The sequence below is a fragment of the Heteronotia binoei genome, chromosome 8, assembly GCF_032191835.1.
Source record: "Heteronotia binoei isolate CCM8104 ecotype False Entrance Well chromosome 8, APGP_CSIRO_Hbin_v1, whole genome shotgun sequence".
In the NCBI taxonomy this organism is placed as follows: domain Eukaryota; kingdom Metazoa; phylum Chordata; class Lepidosauria; order Squamata; family Gekkonidae; genus Heteronotia; species Heteronotia binoei.
This window is the reverse complement of record NC_083230.1, coordinates 2,716,077-2,734,185: the sequence shown is the minus strand read 5'-3', so window position 1 is coordinate 2,734,185 and position 18,109 is coordinate 2,716,077. Positions and strand designations below refer to the sequence as shown.

Sequence of the window (18,109 nt, the reverse complement as noted above, 5' to 3'; positions counted from 1 at the left end):
AACTGATGGAGATCAGCTCGAACTATTGGCATTTAACCTTCTACATCAAAGCAATTGTTTCTACCTCCTAATTCCCAAAACAAAATGTTACTTTGCATGTGAGACTTTTCCCAACGGTTCCCCCCCCCCCCGCCTTTATCTCTTCAGTTGGTGGTTACATTTCCCAGAGGCAACGTCCTTGGGGCCTCCAGAGAGGAGGTGAGAATCTGGCACATACTGTGTACTTCAAAGAGACCTTGGCAACCTTTGATATTCCTGGGAAGCTGTTTTCTACCCTCCTTGCTACCCTGGCTTCTATGTTAGTAGGCATTTCTATACAGCATTGAATATGATTAGTAACAGCATTTAGTAACATCATGGATGAACAGAGCCTGACACTTGGGGCTAATGTCTGTATCTGGAGCTGTGAATGACTAGGAGCAGGCCTTGGATTCAGCGGGAGCTCACAGGAGCACAGCTCTGGAACCTTTCGGAGAGTTCCACCTCCTCCTCCTTAGAGTTCCACTTCCTTGTCCATTGGATAGTGTGTGCAGCTGCATAACAATCTCTGGATGAGCTCCACCACCTATTTTTCTACAAAATGACCCCTGACTAGGAGGAAGTAATCCTGAAACCATATATGATTATGGAACCGGCTTGAAGCCATAAGGTCACTTGACCACACCAGTCCCTAATCCCCTTCCAGGGATTTTCCACATTGGCATTACATCCTCTAGCATTACAGCCACATTGGCATTACATCCTCTGGCACCTTTGGCATTATAGTGAATGGGGCTGTAGGCAAATCACAATATTCAGAGGGGCTTTTAAAAGAGGCTTGTTTTCTTAAAAAAACCCCCAAACCCTACATAAGTATAGACCATTTTTAAAAAATAACTGAAGTCAATAGTGTGAAGTACAAAATGCCTTATAAAGAAGGGTGTTGTCAAAGATTTTCTTGTTGAATTCCAAAATGTCTGCTAAGAAAATATGTTCTGCCGGGCTACCATTTGAAATGAGTCATGAAAGTTTAGCTAACTTCTATGCAAACGTATCATCCTCAGAAGAATTCTTATCCAGAGAGCACTCAGATTCAGAAGACTATAAAGGCTCCTCTCTAGCAGTATACATTTTTGGAAAGCTGTTGTAAACCAAAAAGAAAAGACTACTTCAGGACAGCAGATAACCTGATGAAAGTAGTCTATCTATTTGCCATGCAATGCATGAACTTAAAAATGACACCTCAAAAAGTAGTTTACTATGTGTATTATGTTTTTGAGCAATGGAGTTCACATACATGATCTCTGAGATCTTTACAGCCCCAAAGTAAAGGACACAAATTATTTAAATGTTCTGTCAAAGAAGCAGAAGTAAGTCTGTGGGCCAAACTAGATGTGACAGCATTAGGGTTGCCAATCCCCAGGTGGGGGCAGGGGATCCCCCGGTTTGGAGGCCTTCCCCCCGCTTCAGGGGCATCAGAAAGCAAGGGGGGGGGAAGGAGGGAAATGTCTGCTGGGAACTCTGTTATTTCCTAGGGAGATTTATTCCCATAGAAAATCATGGAGAATTGATCTGCGGGTATCTGGGGCTCTGGGGGGCTGTTTTTTGGGGTAGAGGCACCAAATTTTCAGTATAACATCTAGTGCCTCTCCCCAAAATACCCCCCAAGTTTCAAAAAGATTGGACCAGGGGGTCTAAGTCTATGACCCCCAAAAGAAGGTGCCCCTATCCTTCATTTATGTCAGACCTTGTAACTTACTAGTTTAAAAATTCTATGTACTGTTCATGTTCCCTTGCCCTAACTAACTCCATCTTGAATGGCTCTACTAACCCTTTTGCTTAGAAGCTTGTATTTCAAACACTGTTGCAACAATAAACAGCTCCCATGGGAAATTCCTCACATAGCTCTAACAAATGCAGACGGGCTTTGAAGATAGCTATACGCCTCAAGGTAACCAGCAGGGGCCTTTCCTTGGGAAAGAGATAAGGGAGCATGAGAACCATCTATTGCCTCCCAAATGTGTGAGAATGACTTTATTGTTTACTTTTGATGTTAGAAGTTAAAATGGCATGTAACGCTTTGAAATGTATCAATTCCAATTCATCTTCGCTACAGACAACTAGTTCTCAAATAAAATGGATTAAGCTGCTACAAACTATGGTCCGTTCACTTTGAAGTTCCCGGTCTGACAATTATTTCCTATGGAAGGAAGGCATTGAAAAGGTGTGTTGTCCCTTTAAATGTGGTGGCCAGAACTCCCTTTGGAGTTCAATTATGCTTGTCACAGCCTTGATCTTGGCTCCACCCCCAAAGTCTCCTGGCTCCACCCCCAAAGTCCCCAGATATTTTTTGATTTGGACTTGGCAACCCTAGACAGCATCCAAGAAGCTGCCATAAAGACACTGCTGCCATTTTAGTCATTTTAAAGTGCTCTGTGGCATTTTTTGACACTTGAAAAGGTGTGTATGTGGGGAGAAGCACTACATTGGGCCCTTGCTGCATTTTCAACACACTTAAAAAAATTGCAGTGACATCCTTGTAGCTGCCAGAAATATGCCATAATTTCTAGCTTGAGGCACACCAGCAGTTCAAAGGCATTGATTTCATATGTCTTAAAAGTAGGTTTGCTGGGTCCCCTAAAAAGGACATGACTGTGCAACGTCCCTGATGTGATGATGTCGCCTGGGAGAATGAATGAATGAATTTATAACGGTCATAGACTAGCAAACAATTCATAAAAGTCCAATTCATAACTAATAAAAGGTGATATAAATATACAATAATTATTATACAATACTAATATATGATACCATCTAAAATATACATAAAATACGAATACAGACTTTAAGACACTGACACTGAAGATGTAAAATTAGTGTTAAAACCAAGGATAAACGAAAAACCCTGTCTAGACCTCTTTGTTTCTTCCCTTAATAAAGGAATTGTTTATTCACTACCGAAGCCAGCATTTAAAGTAGTAAAATCATACATATTTAAAACTGATTGACCATAAAATCATACATAAAAGGCATAAAATACTGTTATAAAACTACAAATATAACAAAACATGGCAGTTACAGCCAACAGATTGGCAAAGGTGTTTAGCCATTTCCTAACTGAATCATTAGAGTTTTCCTTATTCTTGTGGCAAGCCAGCCAAATTTTGCTAATTTGTATGTAATCTCAGGGTTCCTATCGCTAAGAAGATTCTTAAGGAATTGCAATTTTTGGCTACTGGTAAAAGGTCTGGCTGTGGAAAATGGAAGTACCTCTCGATGATCATTATAAGCCTCACAGTCAAATATGACATGGACTAGAGATTCGATACCATCATTGCAGCAGGGACATAATCATTCTTGGAATGTCACCTTTTTGTGTCTCCCCTCCACCACCGCTGAAAGGAGAATGTCCCACCTCATAATAGTAAACGTTCTTCTATATTCATTATTTGTTAAGCGGTATAGGTAGGGCATTGGGGTTACCCAATTAGCATAAAGGAGCACCCCTATATGTTTGTTACCTAGCTTCGGTGGGTGGCATTCTGGTTTATATGCGATGGCAAATCATTGATATAGAAGTGAAATAAGTAGGGGGCCAGGAGGCATCCTTGCTTAACCCCTTTGTTGGTAGAAATGGCCTTGATGGGAATATTTAACCTGGATGGTTGTTTGATCATAAAGGGCCTGAATAAGAAATAATGTTGGTGGTTCTTAATTTATCCCAAAGGATCTATCCTACAGATAGAGTCAAAGGCTGACTTCATGTCTAGAAATGCAGCATATAGTGACACACTTGAGTTTGAGGAATATTTTACAATCAAGTGGTCCAACAGCATGCAGTGGTTTAATAAGGCACAACCTTCTCTGAAGCCAACCTGTTCCTCACTTAGGCAAAAATCATTCTCAAGCCATTCTCTAAATTTCCACAGTAGGTGTCTAGCATATAGCTTGCTTGTTACGCTTAACAGGCTGATCGGCCTTTAGTTGTTTGGATCTTCTTTGTTACCTTTTTTATATATGGGGATGACGAAAGGTGCTCCCCAGGCCTTTTCCCTGATTGATCAATTTGTAAAACAAAGCTGCCAAAACTGGGGTCCACAATTCTGCATTCATTTTAAATAGCTCTGGTGGAATTAGGTCAATGCCTGGGGCTTTCCCTGGCTTCAAAGTATCAATGAGCTGCTTTACTTCTGTACACCCCACTGGAGGCCAAGTTGGTAAGTTATGGATGATATCCAAATTAAGTGGGCTTGTAATTGTTTCCCCATATACCATCTTATAATGATGTAACCAAGCATCTGGCAAAAGGGGGTTATTAAATTTATTTGTTGACCTACATGATGGATCAGAGACTAGTTTCCAGAATAATATTGAGTTTTTTCCTTTAACTGCCTGGAAAGTGATGTCATCGCATCAGGAGACATCATGTGGGGGATGCTCTGGTTTTTGGGCAAACTGAGATTTAAAGCCCAATTTAACTGTTCAAAAACCAGAGTGTCCCCCATGCAACATCCCCACCCACCCCCAGAATACCTCCCAAATCCCTAGCAACCCTACTTAAAAGCGTGTACCTCTGTTTAGGAACCAAGCTGTAGGTTTCTGAAAATTTAGCAAGATCACAGCTAACATGAAATTTGAACCAGGGAATTATCTCACATTCTCAGTCTTTGTTTATTTGCTTTAAAAAGTGAAATCCCATGAAGACTCTTAGAACACAGTTTCTGAGGTGGATTACAAAACAAATATACAATATAAAAAATCACATTTTAAAAACTGCTAAACCAAATAAAGATCACATAACTGCTAACATACAGCACCATGTCAGCAAATTTTCCCTACTGTAAGCCATTTCCATATGTTGTTTCCATGCACTTCTCGTATTAAAATGTAGTACTCCAAGCTATATCCCTGTATTAAGGGAGGTCTCACACTCATCAGTTTCCCCTTAATATATTATTGGAAACCACGTTTTCATATTGACAATGCTATTTGTGATGCCACCAAATTTTGCAGTTCCCTCATTTGAAATGTGAACCTTAGTAACTCTTAGTGCTCATCTTCAGTACAAAGCAAACATTATAAATTTCCAAATACTGCTCCAGTTTGGATTTCTCTCCCTTTCCTGCCAACGTATATGGCTGCTGTTGTGTTGTCTTTTGTGCCCTGGTGTTGCTCAGGTGGTACTACAAGGAAGGAATGAGATGCTTCTTTGGCATTACACAGTACTCCAGTTAGGTTGGAGTCCCTACCCAGAATAATTTCCTATGGCCAGATGAGAACTGCAGAAGTGGTACCTGATTCAGATAACAATTGTATTATCTTCAGTATTTGGGAGAGGGGTCATAGCTAGAGCATCTGAATGGGATGCAGAAGGACCAGGTTCAGTCCCTAGCATCTACAGTTAAAAGGATCAGGAAGCAGGTGATGTGAAAGACCTCGACCTGAGACCCTGGAGAGCTGTTACCAGCCTGAGCAGATAATACTGAGTAGATAATACTGACTTTGGCTTAACAATGGTCTGATTCAGTATAAGGCAGCTTCATGTGTCCCTGTGTCTTTCCTCTTGCTTCATTTTCCCGAGTGAAACTATTTGGGAGGAGAGTGCTATTTGGACCACTGGGGAAATAAAAAATGGAGACATGGTTTTTCTCAATGATCCAAATAGTGTTCCCTCCATGATGTGTAAAGAAGCCCTCATCCTCTTCTGCCTTAAATGGGCACTATGAATCTTGAAAAATGTAATTTCCCTAGCATGTCAGGAACCTAAGGGAAACAACTACATTTTGTTGCCATCTTAAATGCTGCTATAGCAGCATTCAGGGTCAAAAGAGTGGGGAAAGAGTAGGCTTCCCAACCCCCCCCCCCCCGGCGGGGGACCCCTGATTTTGCAGCCTCCTCCCTCGCTCTCCAAAAATCCGGAAGCGGGGGGGGGGGAGGGAGAACATGCGTGTAGGCATCATGTAGTTGTAGAGCTCCTGATCCGTTTGTAAAATGTGTGCCTTTAAGGCTGCGCAGGAAATAGGAAGGGCTTCATTGAAAAGGGTCAGTAATAGTTTCCATGGAGAACGGCCTCTCCCTTTCTTTTGCTTTCATTTTCACAGCAAGTAGAGTTCTACAGGAAGAAGATCTAGTAAGTATTTGTGTGTGAGAGAGAGGGAGGGGCAGGGGATTCCCTGGTTTGGAGGCCCTCCCCCACTTTAGAAAGCATGGGGGGGAGGGAAATGTCTACTGGGCACTCTATTATTCCCTATGGAAAATGGTTCCCATAGGGAATAATAGGGAATTGATCCATGGGTATTGTGCGCTCTGGGGGGCTATTTTTTGAGGTAGAGGCACCAAATTTTTAGTGTAGCATCTAGTGCCTCTCCCCAAAATACCCCCCAAGTTTCAAAATGATTGGACCAGAGGGTCCAATTCTATGAGCCCCAAAAGATGGTGCCCCTATCCTTAATTATTTCCTATGGAAATAATTAATTATTTAAATAAATAATTATTTCCTATGGAAATAATTAAGGATAGGGGCATTTTAAAAGGTGTGCTGTCCCTTTAAATGTGATGGCCAGAACTTCCTTGGAGTTCAATTATGCTTGTCACACCCTTGTTCCTGACTCCACCCCCAATGTCTCCTGGCTTCACCCCCAAAGTCTCTTGGCTCCGCCCCCAAAGTCCCCAGATTTTTCTTGAATTGGACTTGGCAACCCTAGGAAAGAGGAATATCATCTGCCTTCTACTGGAGTCTCTGTCTTTGGCAGAGATAGGGTTTGTATGGGAGAGAGCTGAGAATAATGGAATTTGTGGGAAGGGTCCAGCAATTAACAACAAAATATCAATACTTTATAGCAGATTTCCCCTCAAGTATTAAGTTGCAATTGTCTGGCAATTTTCTGGCTAAGTGTCTTATCTGCTCATAAATTGTCATACTGCTCATAAATTGAAGCTCCATAGCTAAGTCTAAAAAATCCAGGTAATCCATATTAACTTGAGCCATTTTTTTAGCATAGTTCCTGATTAGAATCTAGTTGAAGACTTTTTGGTCCCTTTGAGATTGGATAAATATTTTCCTGCAGTTTTCGGGAACGTGAGTAAAGGTTCAATGTAATTGACACTGAACTATCACGTCTTTATCATCCGTGTATTATGGAGCACCCCGTGCCAGAAGAATAACTGAAGCAGGACTGGTCAAGTCGACTTCCTGTACGTCAGGACGACTTCTTTCAAGAATTTTGATACTTGCTGTCTATGTTTTTCTCATTGTTAATTATATTATAACTTAGTTAATTGGTCACTAAAACCTTTTGGTTGTGTTTTTTACTATTGCATTTGTAGTATCAGCAGAGAGTCCTCTGAGAGATACGTTCTGTGCTTTTTTCACCACCCCCTTGTTCCTGCCCTGTCTGCTCCCAACCCTCCACTGCCAGCGGGCATTTTGCCATCTTTTTAAAAGTATCACTATGTTGATATAGCAATTGGCAATTTTAAAAAAGGACCTGAGAAGAGCCTGATAGTGATTCAGGGAAGGAGGAGGGATGGAGGGCAGAAAAGGATACCAAAGGGAAATAACATTAATGTGGGTAGGAAGGTTCAAAAATCTACACTTTCCTGCCCACAGCAACCTTTCCAGGAAGAGCATAGCAGAAGATCGCAGCAAAGCTGAGGAAAACCCAGAAGGTGACTGGTTGTGTGACAATCTCACATCAATGTGGGGTTGGGTGGGGGAGGATTCCAGTTTGGAAGCAAGACAGAGAAAAAGTCCATGAAGAAACAGCCATGCTATTTTGCAGGGCTTTTTTTCCCTGCAAAAAGAGGTGTCAGAACTCTGAAGAGGGAAGTGAAAGGGGAAAGGGGGGCTCATGATCTTTTAAACATTTTTTGAGAATTTTGTTTCCACTGAAAGATTTTGGAACTCTGTTCTGTGCCATCCCCCAGAAAAAAAGCCCTGCTGTTTCCCCCTCCATTTCTTAAGCTAAAATCATAAAGTTAAATGATACTAGATTCCTAAAGCTCTTTATGAACTTACACTGAGAGGTTCCTGGCTTATATTATTGATATTCAAAGAGAAAATGTGATCTTTGCTGCCCACATAGATTCGGTCCTGATCTTCATCCATCATTAATATCCTGTAGTCTAAGGGCTGGTGGGAGAGAGCATAGAACTGAGAAGTCTTGGTTCCCTGCAGCTCTGCAAAAAAAAAAAAGACAAACCACTGCTTAGATAATGCATTCATTGGTTTTACTTTCTTGTATAACTGTGTCTCAATAAAAGATGCACAGAGCTAATAAAACTGCATATATTTAGTGAGACTACCATCAACTAAAATAAGAATGAATTAATGCTCTTGTCGTAATCTGAGTGCAGTGAACTTACTTACAGGTAAGAAACCATCCATGCTTGTAAAACAGCTGAAGTAGCTTTATCCATTCATCTAAAGCCCATTGTTGTTTTAATAGAAATTATTATTTACAGCTGTACTTTTTAAAGCACATCATATATTAAACTAAGCAATGAGCACATCACATATCATGACAGGCCAGGATATGCAAAAATATATTTCATCTGATATTAATAAGGTATGAATTAGCCAGAATCAATTTGGGCCTATTTAGTTTGGCAATTATGATGTCATAAAGAAACATCTCCTTATTATCTAAATTGATTTTTTAAAAACTCTTTAATTATTAAATTTGCTTTGTTTAAATATTGCTTGACTTTAAAAAGTAGACCAATATATATAGATGGAAAAAATGGTTCCAGTTTAAAAATATTAAAAATTTCTGAGGATCTCAATTCAAATTTTCTAACTCCACTAGGATTAGGCAGTTGCAGTTCAATGCTATAGTAAAGGTAATCCCCTGTGCAAGCGCCAGTCATTTCCAACTTTGGGGTGATATTGCTTTCACAATGTTTTCATTGCAGACTTTTTTATGGGGCGGTTTGCCATTGCCTTCCCCAGTCATTTACACTTTACCCCAGCAAGCTAGTACTCATTTTACCAATCTTGGAAGGATAGAAGGCTGAGTCAACCATGAGCCAGCTACCTGAACCCAGCTTCCACCAAGATCGAACTCAGGTTGTGAGCAGAGCTTGGACTGCAGTACTGAAGCTTACCACTCTGTGCCATGGGGCTCTTAGTTCAATGCTATAAAGATTACTTTTAAAAAGCACAGATAGCACTGATAGAGTAACAATGGGTCATAGTTAGAACCCAAGTGTTTTACTGCTGTTTCATTGAGGGAATTGGCAGCCATTGTGTTACTATGTCGAAGTTTAGAATGAAGCATCACCAGCAGTGTAGTGAGTTTGGATCAGATTGAATTATTGGTCTAGCCACTGCTGGCAAAGCAATTTCCCTCAGCCTAATGCTGTGGTTTTGCGGAAACTGATGTCTGGCTGCTGTGGCTCATCATTCCAGGATCTCTATTTAATTTTAAGGGTGCCACAAGGATATAGCAAAAAGTCTAGGGGTACAGTTGCTAGTCTTGACTGGCACACAGCCAGACCTTGCAGGGACTTCTACTGGCTGCCACCACTCTGGTAAGGGTCTGCATGGGAGGGCCCAGAACACCCAACCACCCTTGTCTTCCTTATTAATAATTGTGACCAAGGAGATGGGAGGACCCAAGAAGTATAACAGCAACTTATTTACAGCACTCAAATAATAAGTGGGTAAAAACAGTGAAATATATATACAGTAAAGGTTTGTGCAAATAAACAAAAGCCCTGATGCGTTTACCTGTACAGTCCCTACTCTAATACCAACACTTACCCTCTTGGGTAAGGGATCTTTCCCCTGCTGCAAGCTCTCTAGGCTACAGCCTGCCTCCAGCTCAGCCTTCCAGGAAAAGAACACACTCTGCCTGGGCTTGACCCTTTTATGTTCTCCTCCCAGGCCCCATCCCTCTGTAGGCCAGTTTCCCCCAAAAACCTTGCCACCCAATCAGAGGGACAGAAAGGATCCTGGGAAGTATAGGCTCTTTTGTAACTCCTAGGCAGGCTTCTCTGGCCTGCAGGCCTCACTAGACCCAGGATCATGACATTGACTAAAAAGACCATTGAGGATGCTTTTCCTTTGGTATTGTACCCCAAATGAACGAAACAATTGCCAGGAGATGATCTGATATAGGAAAGCCAACTAGATGACTGAGGCTTCTTACATGTACACCTATATCTGAATCAGACCTGACCAGAGTATTTTGGAACAAGGAGCACCCTTTGCCAAAGAAATGACACTGCCGAAGCTGTAGTGGTGATTGTACTTCTTCACTTTTGTCTATTTCAGTGGGCTCAGACTATCTGGCACTCCATCAAGGATTTTTTTTTTTTAAAAAAAAACAACAACTATTGAATGAAATGTGAAATGGGTGTCAGCTGCCATTGAAAAAAGCATTGCAGCAGTCCATGCTTGGACAGATTAATTTAAACAGTTTGTGCCAGAGTCACCTGGTAAGTTAGATTTATGTTTACCTTCATTTTTACCATAGATTTGAGTTCCTTCGCTCCTTCTGAAAGATCCAAATGCTCATTCTGCCCAACAGAAATTGGTTATCTTTTTGAACATACTGTTCTGCTACTATTACAATCAACAACTTTTCAGCAAAGGTGTTACCTGAATGCTGGCTGTGTGAAATTTCAAAAGGCTTACTGCTAGATAAGCAGGTGGCGGCTTTGGCCAAGGTGGTCTTTACCAGCTTAAGAACATAAGAACATAAGAGAAGCCATGTTGGATCAGGCCAACGGCCCATCAAGTCCAACACTCTGTGTCACACAGTGGCAAAAAAATTTATATACACACATACACTGTGGCTAATAGCCACTGATGGACCTGTGCTCCATATATTTATCTAAACCCTTCTTGAAGGTGGCTATACTTGTGGCCGCCACCACCTCCTGTGGCAGTGAATTCCACATGTTAATCACCCTTTGGGTGAAGAAGTACTTCCTTTTATCCGTTTTAACCTTTCTGCTCAGCAATTTCATCGAATGCCCACGAGTTCTTGTATTGTGAGAAAGGGAGAAAAGTACTTCTTTCTCTACTTTCTCCATCCCATGCATTATCTTGTAAACCTCTATCATGTCACCCCGCAGTCGACGTTTCTCCAAGCTAAAGAGTCCCAAGCGTTTCAACCTTTCTTCATAGGGAAAGTGCTCCAGCCCTTTAATCATTCTAGTTGCCCTTCTCTGGACTTTCTCCAATGCTATAATATCCTTTTTGAGGTGCGGCGACCAGAACTGCACACAGTACTCCAAATGAGACCGCACCATCGATTTATACAGGGGCATTATGATACTGGCTGATTTGTTTTCAATTCCCTTCCTAATAATTCCCAGCATGGCGTTGGCCTTTTTTATTGCAGACGCACACTGTCTTGACATTTTCAGTGAGTTATCTACCACGACCCCAAGATCTCTCTCTTGGTCAGTCTCTGCCAGTTCACACCCCATCAACTTGTATTTGTAGCTGGGATTCTTGGCCCCAATGTGCATTACTTTGCACTTGGCCACATTGAACCGCATCTGCCACGTTGATGCCCACTCACCCAGCCTCAACAGATCCCTTTGGAGTTCCTCACAATCCTCTCTGGTTCTCACCACCCTGAACAATTTAGTGTCATCCGCAAACTTGGCCACTTCACTGCTCACTCCCAACTCTAAATCATTTATGAACAAGTTAAAGAGCATGGGACCCAGTACCGAGCCCTGTGGCACCCCACTGCTTACCGTCCTCCACTGCGAAGACTGCCCATTTATACTGACTCTCTGCTTCCTATTACTAAGCCAGTTTTTGATCCACAAGAGGACCTGTCCTTTTACTCCATGACTCTCAAGCTTTCTAAGGAGCCTTTGATGAGGAACTTTATCAAAAGCTTTCTGGAAGTCAAGGTAAACAACATCTATCGGGTCGCCTTTGTCCACATGTTTTTTCACCCCCTCAAAGAAATGTAACAGGTTAGTGAGGCAAGATCTTCCCTTGCAGAACCCATGCTGAGTCTTCCTCAATAACCCATGTTCATCAATGTGCCTACTCATTCTGTCCTTGATAATGGTTTCTACCAACTTTCCCGGTATTGAAGTCAGACTAACTGGCCTGTAATTTCCCGGATCTCCTCTGGAACCCTTTTTAAAGATGGGGGTGACATTTGCTACCTTCCAGTCCTCAGGAACGGAGGCAGATTTCAATGAAAGATTACAGATTTTTGTTAGAAGATCCACAAGTTCAACTTTGAGTTCTTTCAGAACTCTCGGATGTATGCCATCCGGACCCGGTGACTTATTAGTTTTTAATTTGTCTATCAGTTGTAGGACCTCCTCTTTTGTCACCTCAATCTGACTCAGGTCTTTCAACACCCCTTCCAAAATTAGTGGTTCTGGGGAGGGCAAAAAGTTCTCGTCTTCCACAGTGAAGACGGAGGCAAAAAATTCATTTAGCTTCTCAGCCATTTCCCTATCCTCCTTCAGTGATCCTTTTACCCCATGGTCATCCAAGGGCCCCACTGCCTCCCTGGCTGGTTTCCTACTTCTAATATATTTGAAGAAAGTTTTATTGTTGGTCTTTATGTTTTTTGCAATATGCTCCTCATAGTCCCTTTTTGCCTGCCTGATCACAGTCTTGCATTTGATTTGCCACAGCCTGTGTTCCCTTTTACTAATCTCACTTGGACTGGTTTTCCACCGCTTAAAGGAGTCCTTCTTACCTTTTACAGCTTCCATTACTTTGTTTGTTAACCATGCCGGTCTTTTCTTATTCCTGTTTGTGCCTTTCCTAACTTGTGGTATGTATTTTATCTGAGCTTCTAGGATTATAGTTTTAAATAGCGTCCAAGCTTCCCCGAGGGTTTTGACCGTATGTACCTTTTCTTTCCGTTTCCTCCTCACATGCCTCCTCATCTCAGAGAATTTACCCCTTTTAAAGTTAAACGTGGTTGTGGCGGTCTTTTTGGACAACTCCCTATTTATACAAATGGTGAAATCAATAACATTATGGTCACTGCTCCCAAGCGGCGCAATCACTTTTACATCTCTCACCAAGTCTTGGGCATTACTTAGGACCAAATCCAGGATCGCCCCACCCCTGGTAGGTTCTGAGACCATCTGCTCCATAGCACAGTCGCAATCACTTTTACATCTCTCACCAAGTCTTGGGCATTACTTAGGACCAAATCCAGGATCGCCCCACCCCTGGTAGGTTCTGAGACCATCTGCTCCATAGCACAGTCATTGAGAGCATCAAGAAACTCAATCTCTTTCTCTCGACCAGAACACATATTGACCCAATCAATCTGCGGGTAGTTAAAATCACCTATTACGACACAGTTTTTACGTTTAGCCGCTATCTTTAAGCCTTCCATCATATTATAATCGTCCTCTCTCTTTTGATTTGGTGGGCGATAACAAACTCCCATAGTTAAATTTCCTTTTGGGCCCTCTATTTCAACCCAAAGCATTTCTAAAAGTGAATCTAATTCTCTGACCTCAGTCTTACTGGACCGTATATCCTCTCTGACATACAGAGCCACCCCACCTCCAACCCTTCCCTCCCTATCCTTCCGATATAGCTTATATCCAGGAATCACCGTGTCCCACTGATTCTCCTCATTCCACCAAGTTTCTGAAATTCCCACAATGTCTATGTTTTCTCCCAACACTAAACATTCCAATTCACCAATTTTACTTCGAACACTTCTAGCATTTGCATACAAACATCTATAATTTCCCAGGCGAGCTAGGCCCGCCACCTTCCTCGAGACTCTGGCAGACAGTCCATATTGTTTGTCGCCTTCACAGTGGACAACTCTGGTCCAAATTCAAATTGTTCTGGTCAAATTCTGGTCCAAGCTTCAAATTGTTAGCCAGGAGCAACCTCTCCTGAGCAGACAAGATGTGGCCAGTGTGGTACATACCCTGGTAATATCTAGATTTGATTACTGCAATGAACTCTATATGGGACTGCCCATGAAAAGTGTTTGGAAGAACCACTTGGTGCAGAATGCTGAAATTCAACTGGAATAGAATGCTGCAACTAGGATGTTTACTGGAATGGCTCCCAATATGTTTCCAAGCACAATTCAAGGTGTGGCATTAATCTTCAAAGCCAAGCATAATCTGGGACCCACATACCTGAAGGATTGCTTACTCCCTTATGTACCTACCCCACCAGTGAAGTCATCTTCCAAGGCCTTGCTTTGGATACCCCCACTTTCTGAGATGAGGCAAATAGCAACCCTGGAGAGGGCCTTCTCTGTTGTAGTACTAACTTCAGCTCTGGAACTCTTGCTAGGGAGATTCGTCTGTCTCCTTTTGTTGCCATTTTCCACTAACAAGTGAAGAGTTTTGTGTTTCATTTGGCATTCCCTCAGCCTTGTTAGTGTGTGGTAGCAAAATAACACACCAAAAATCCTTTCTTTGTATTTTCTTTAATTTTTTCCCTTCATTTTACTCTTTTCCTTTCATGATCTGCCTTTATTCCTCTATCCTATTTTTTTCTTCCCACCTCTTATGTTGAAGTGTTGGTCTCCTTGGACTCTGTCTCATCCATCCCAGTTGGCAACTTAGAATATATTTAATGGGTATGGCCGCACACCTTTGAACAGAAGGAAGGAGATAGTATTTCTCCATGATCTATCAAAGTAGTAAAAGGATGCTCACCCCCTTCCACTCTTTACATACATGACATGAGATGTTTGCAGAAACATCCAGTAATCTTTGAGATAGCTCACAGAATGTTGCAGAAAGCACACAGTTGATTCTCTGACTCTTGGATGGAACAGAGATATTATAAGGACAGTGTGACCTCAGAGATCCTTGATGGACTAGGATCACCACTGACAGGAAGAAGATACCTAGTACCTCTTGAGCCTACCTTGGATTCAAGCAGTAATGTCACTGGCCTGGATGATTATGGCAGTGCAAGCTATGGCTCCTCTATGCCCTTGCTGGCTGTGTCTGGAGGTGTTTGGTTCTCACTACATTACAGGTCTGGAAGGTGACAATGGGAGCAAACCATGGCTATCGCTCAGCAGTTTATGGTATTGCAAAGAACCACTTGGGTCACTTATAGTGCAATCCTAAAAATGCTTTCCTAGAAGTATGTCTTAAAGAAAAGACCTGAGGAAGATTCTGAGTAGACTGGCTTATGATTGCTCTCTTAGGCATCAAACTATGAACTTTAATTCAATAATGAGCAGACAAGCAAAGACAGAGGTGAGTGAGAAGACAGACTGTGTGAAAGTAAACTGGTCCTAAATAATTTGAGATGGGGAGCTTTGTTAGTTTGTAAGAGCAAAATAAAACAGGAGTCCAGGGCCACCTTAAAAATGTAAACAAATGATCCCAGCACAGTCTTCCATGCGAAAGAGCTTACTTTTTCAGCTCTTTCTCATGAAATTCATGGTGGAATCAACTGTATTAATTTTGAAGGTGCCACTGGGCTCCTATTTCATTTTGGTCCAAATCTGTACCTGTTCAAGATAGAAGGGAAGTTACTGCTTATTTTTTTTATATATTTAAGTTTTTAGCATTATATATATTTAAAATATTACAGTTATTTAATATTAGAATATTAAAGTAAAATAACGCACAATCTAATAGGGTTGCCGAATCCCCTTGTCTGTCCAGCAGGGGGTTGGGGTGCATTTCAGGGGTGGGAGGGGACATAAGCAATTTAAAAACATAAGAGAAGCCATGTTGGATCAGGCCAATGGCTTATCCAGTCCAACACTCTGTGTCACACAGTGGCCAAAAAACCCCAGGTGCCATCAGGAGGTCCATCAGTGGGGACTTCCGGGGAAGGAAAATGCTGAGCTGAGCTGTCTCTCATAACGGGAGCAGGCTGGAACTTTTGTTCGGGGTAGTAGAAGGCAAATTAATGCCCACTGCCTACTTTTCTCAGTGAGAGAAAAGTCCAAGACTTGCATGGAAACTTTGAAAAGAGATTTACCTTGGCTTAAAGGGAGCCCTGGAGAGGGTCTTCTTTGAGGGGTCTCAGGAAGGTGCATAGTCATCGTCTGCAAAAGTTCTCAGAGTCATTTATTTGACATAAGCTTGTCAGGTTCCTAACCTTCTTGGACATTTCTAAACAATTAAAGCTTTGAAATACCAGTGGAAACTTGGATAATTGGAAGAAAAGGTACAGAAGTTTTCTTTTCATTCCAGAGCTATTTATAGCTTAAAGGGACAAAATTAAAAGGTGGGAAAACGAAATATAGAAAGCTTGCAAGAAGAAGGAAGGGGTGAAGTTTGGATTGTTTAAATATAAAGGACAATGCTAAAAACTGCTAAAAAGTGAAAAGGAATTTATTGTTTAGTCTACTTGCAGTTTGGAAATAAAAGACCTGCAGCGCTTCTGAGCAAGACAGGAAGTATGTCAAGTATCGTGAGATCTTCATGAGAGTTGATGGTGACAGGGGCAGGAAGCAGTAAGGAAAACCTACTCTAGCAAAATATATCATAGAGAAACATTGGCAGCCATCGCTGGGAGGCTAAATTCAAAACATTGTTTTTAAAGAATCTGGGACACTAAAAATTGTCAGAACCAACTGGAAAAAGGGTAAGAAGATAACAACTATTGGTCACATTATTTGTGGGCTCCTAGGGGGACTTTAAAAGGAAAATTTTTTTGAAGAAGAGTAAAAAATCGCGGCCACCATTTTGGAAATTTTAGAGAATTTTTAAATAAATATCTTGACTTTGGGGGCTCAGAAACCAGCGAAATTGGGCTTGCTGGAAAGGGCAAGTCCTATTCTATCATACCTGACTGTCAGATTGAAAATTGGTGAGGTCAAAAATTTCGTCATTTTTTAAAGGTTTAAATTTTTTTTAAAAAATTATATCTTGGCCTAGGAAGCTCAGAGAAAGATGGAATAAAGTTTAACAGAGTAAATTTAGATCTTTTGGACTTGGTAGTTAAACTTGTAATTTGTGAGACCAAAATTTTTGGTATTTTTATTTTTATTTTATTTTTTCTTTCCTTTTTTTTCTCTTTGCCTAAATGTCTGAACCCAAGCAGACCCGACAAAGGGCTCTTTCACTAGAGAAAACGCAGGACCAATTGGACACTATGGAAGCCAGAATAATGAAAGGAGTTAGGAAAATGATAGATGAATCAAAGGAAGAAATTATTACAGAGATTAAAAAAGAAGTGGAAGATCTCAGAAAAGAAACTGGGGAAATGGCTAAGAAAGTGCAGGAGGTGGAAGAGAAAGTAAAAGTACATGATACCACCTTGTTGAAAATTCAAGAAAAAGTGACAATCCACGACTGCAAATTAATGGAAACTCAGATATGTCTGAGAAGAGTACCTGAAGCAGAGAACGGTGATTTGAAAGGATATATAATAAGAATAATTGCAGAATTTTTAGAAGAAGACCCTGATGGGACCAAAAATATGTATGATTATATGTACAGAGTGAATTCACTTTTTGCCAAGAAAAATAACCTACCAAGAGATGTTGTTATAAGATATATGACAAAGGAAATGGTGGGAAGGATCATGAACAAAAACTTTGAAAAGACACTGATAGTGGGAGGCAGTAAAGTGAGAATTATGAAGGAGCTGCTAAGACAAGTGATAAATGATAGGAGAACATACAAAAAGTTGACAGAAGAACTGAAAGACAATGGCACGAGGTTCAGATGGATAATACCTGAAGGTTTGAGTTTTGAACTCCAGGGGAAGGGGGGAGTGGCTCTGACCAATATCCGGTCAGGAGCTTTTGCCTAACGCTCTCCCAGCTGTCTCCAAAGTTTTATCTTTTTTCACCCCTTTAACTATATTTTTTGAACTTTTGAAACATGCCTCCGAAAGGGGGGGAAAAAACCAAGCAGAAGGAAAAAAGCTTTCAGCCTTTAACTAACTTCTTGGAACAGCCGTCCACCTCCCACGCAAGGTTGGGGAGAGATGAGACACCAGAAACTGAAGATAGCCCTCTCACTGTGAATTTATTGTCTCAAGCTATGTCTAAATTAAGACAAGAAATATGAGACGACATAACTTCTATGCTACAACCAATGTGTCAGCGTCTGGATGAATTAGAGAATTCTTGTAAACTGGCAACCCAGACTGCACAAGAAGCCTTAAAAAAAGCTCAAGAGACGACTTCAGATGCATGGACGAGGGAACGAGTTTTAACAATGGACT

At 41.3% G+C, this 18,109-nt stretch overlaps 1 protein-coding gene across 1 annotated transcript in view; it reads right to left on the bottom strand.

Moving 5' to 3' along the window:
* SEMA3C (semaphorin 3C) overlaps window positions 1-18,109 on the bottom strand; it is a 381,732-nt gene that overhangs the window by 221,741 nt on the left and 141,882 nt on the right. The window contains exon 3 of the mRNA XM_060244661.1: window positions 7,997-8,157. Coding sequence (XP_060100644.1) covers window positions 7,997-8,157 — 161 coding nt within the window. The remainder of the gene's footprint in view (window positions 1-7,996; window positions 8,158-18,109) is intronic.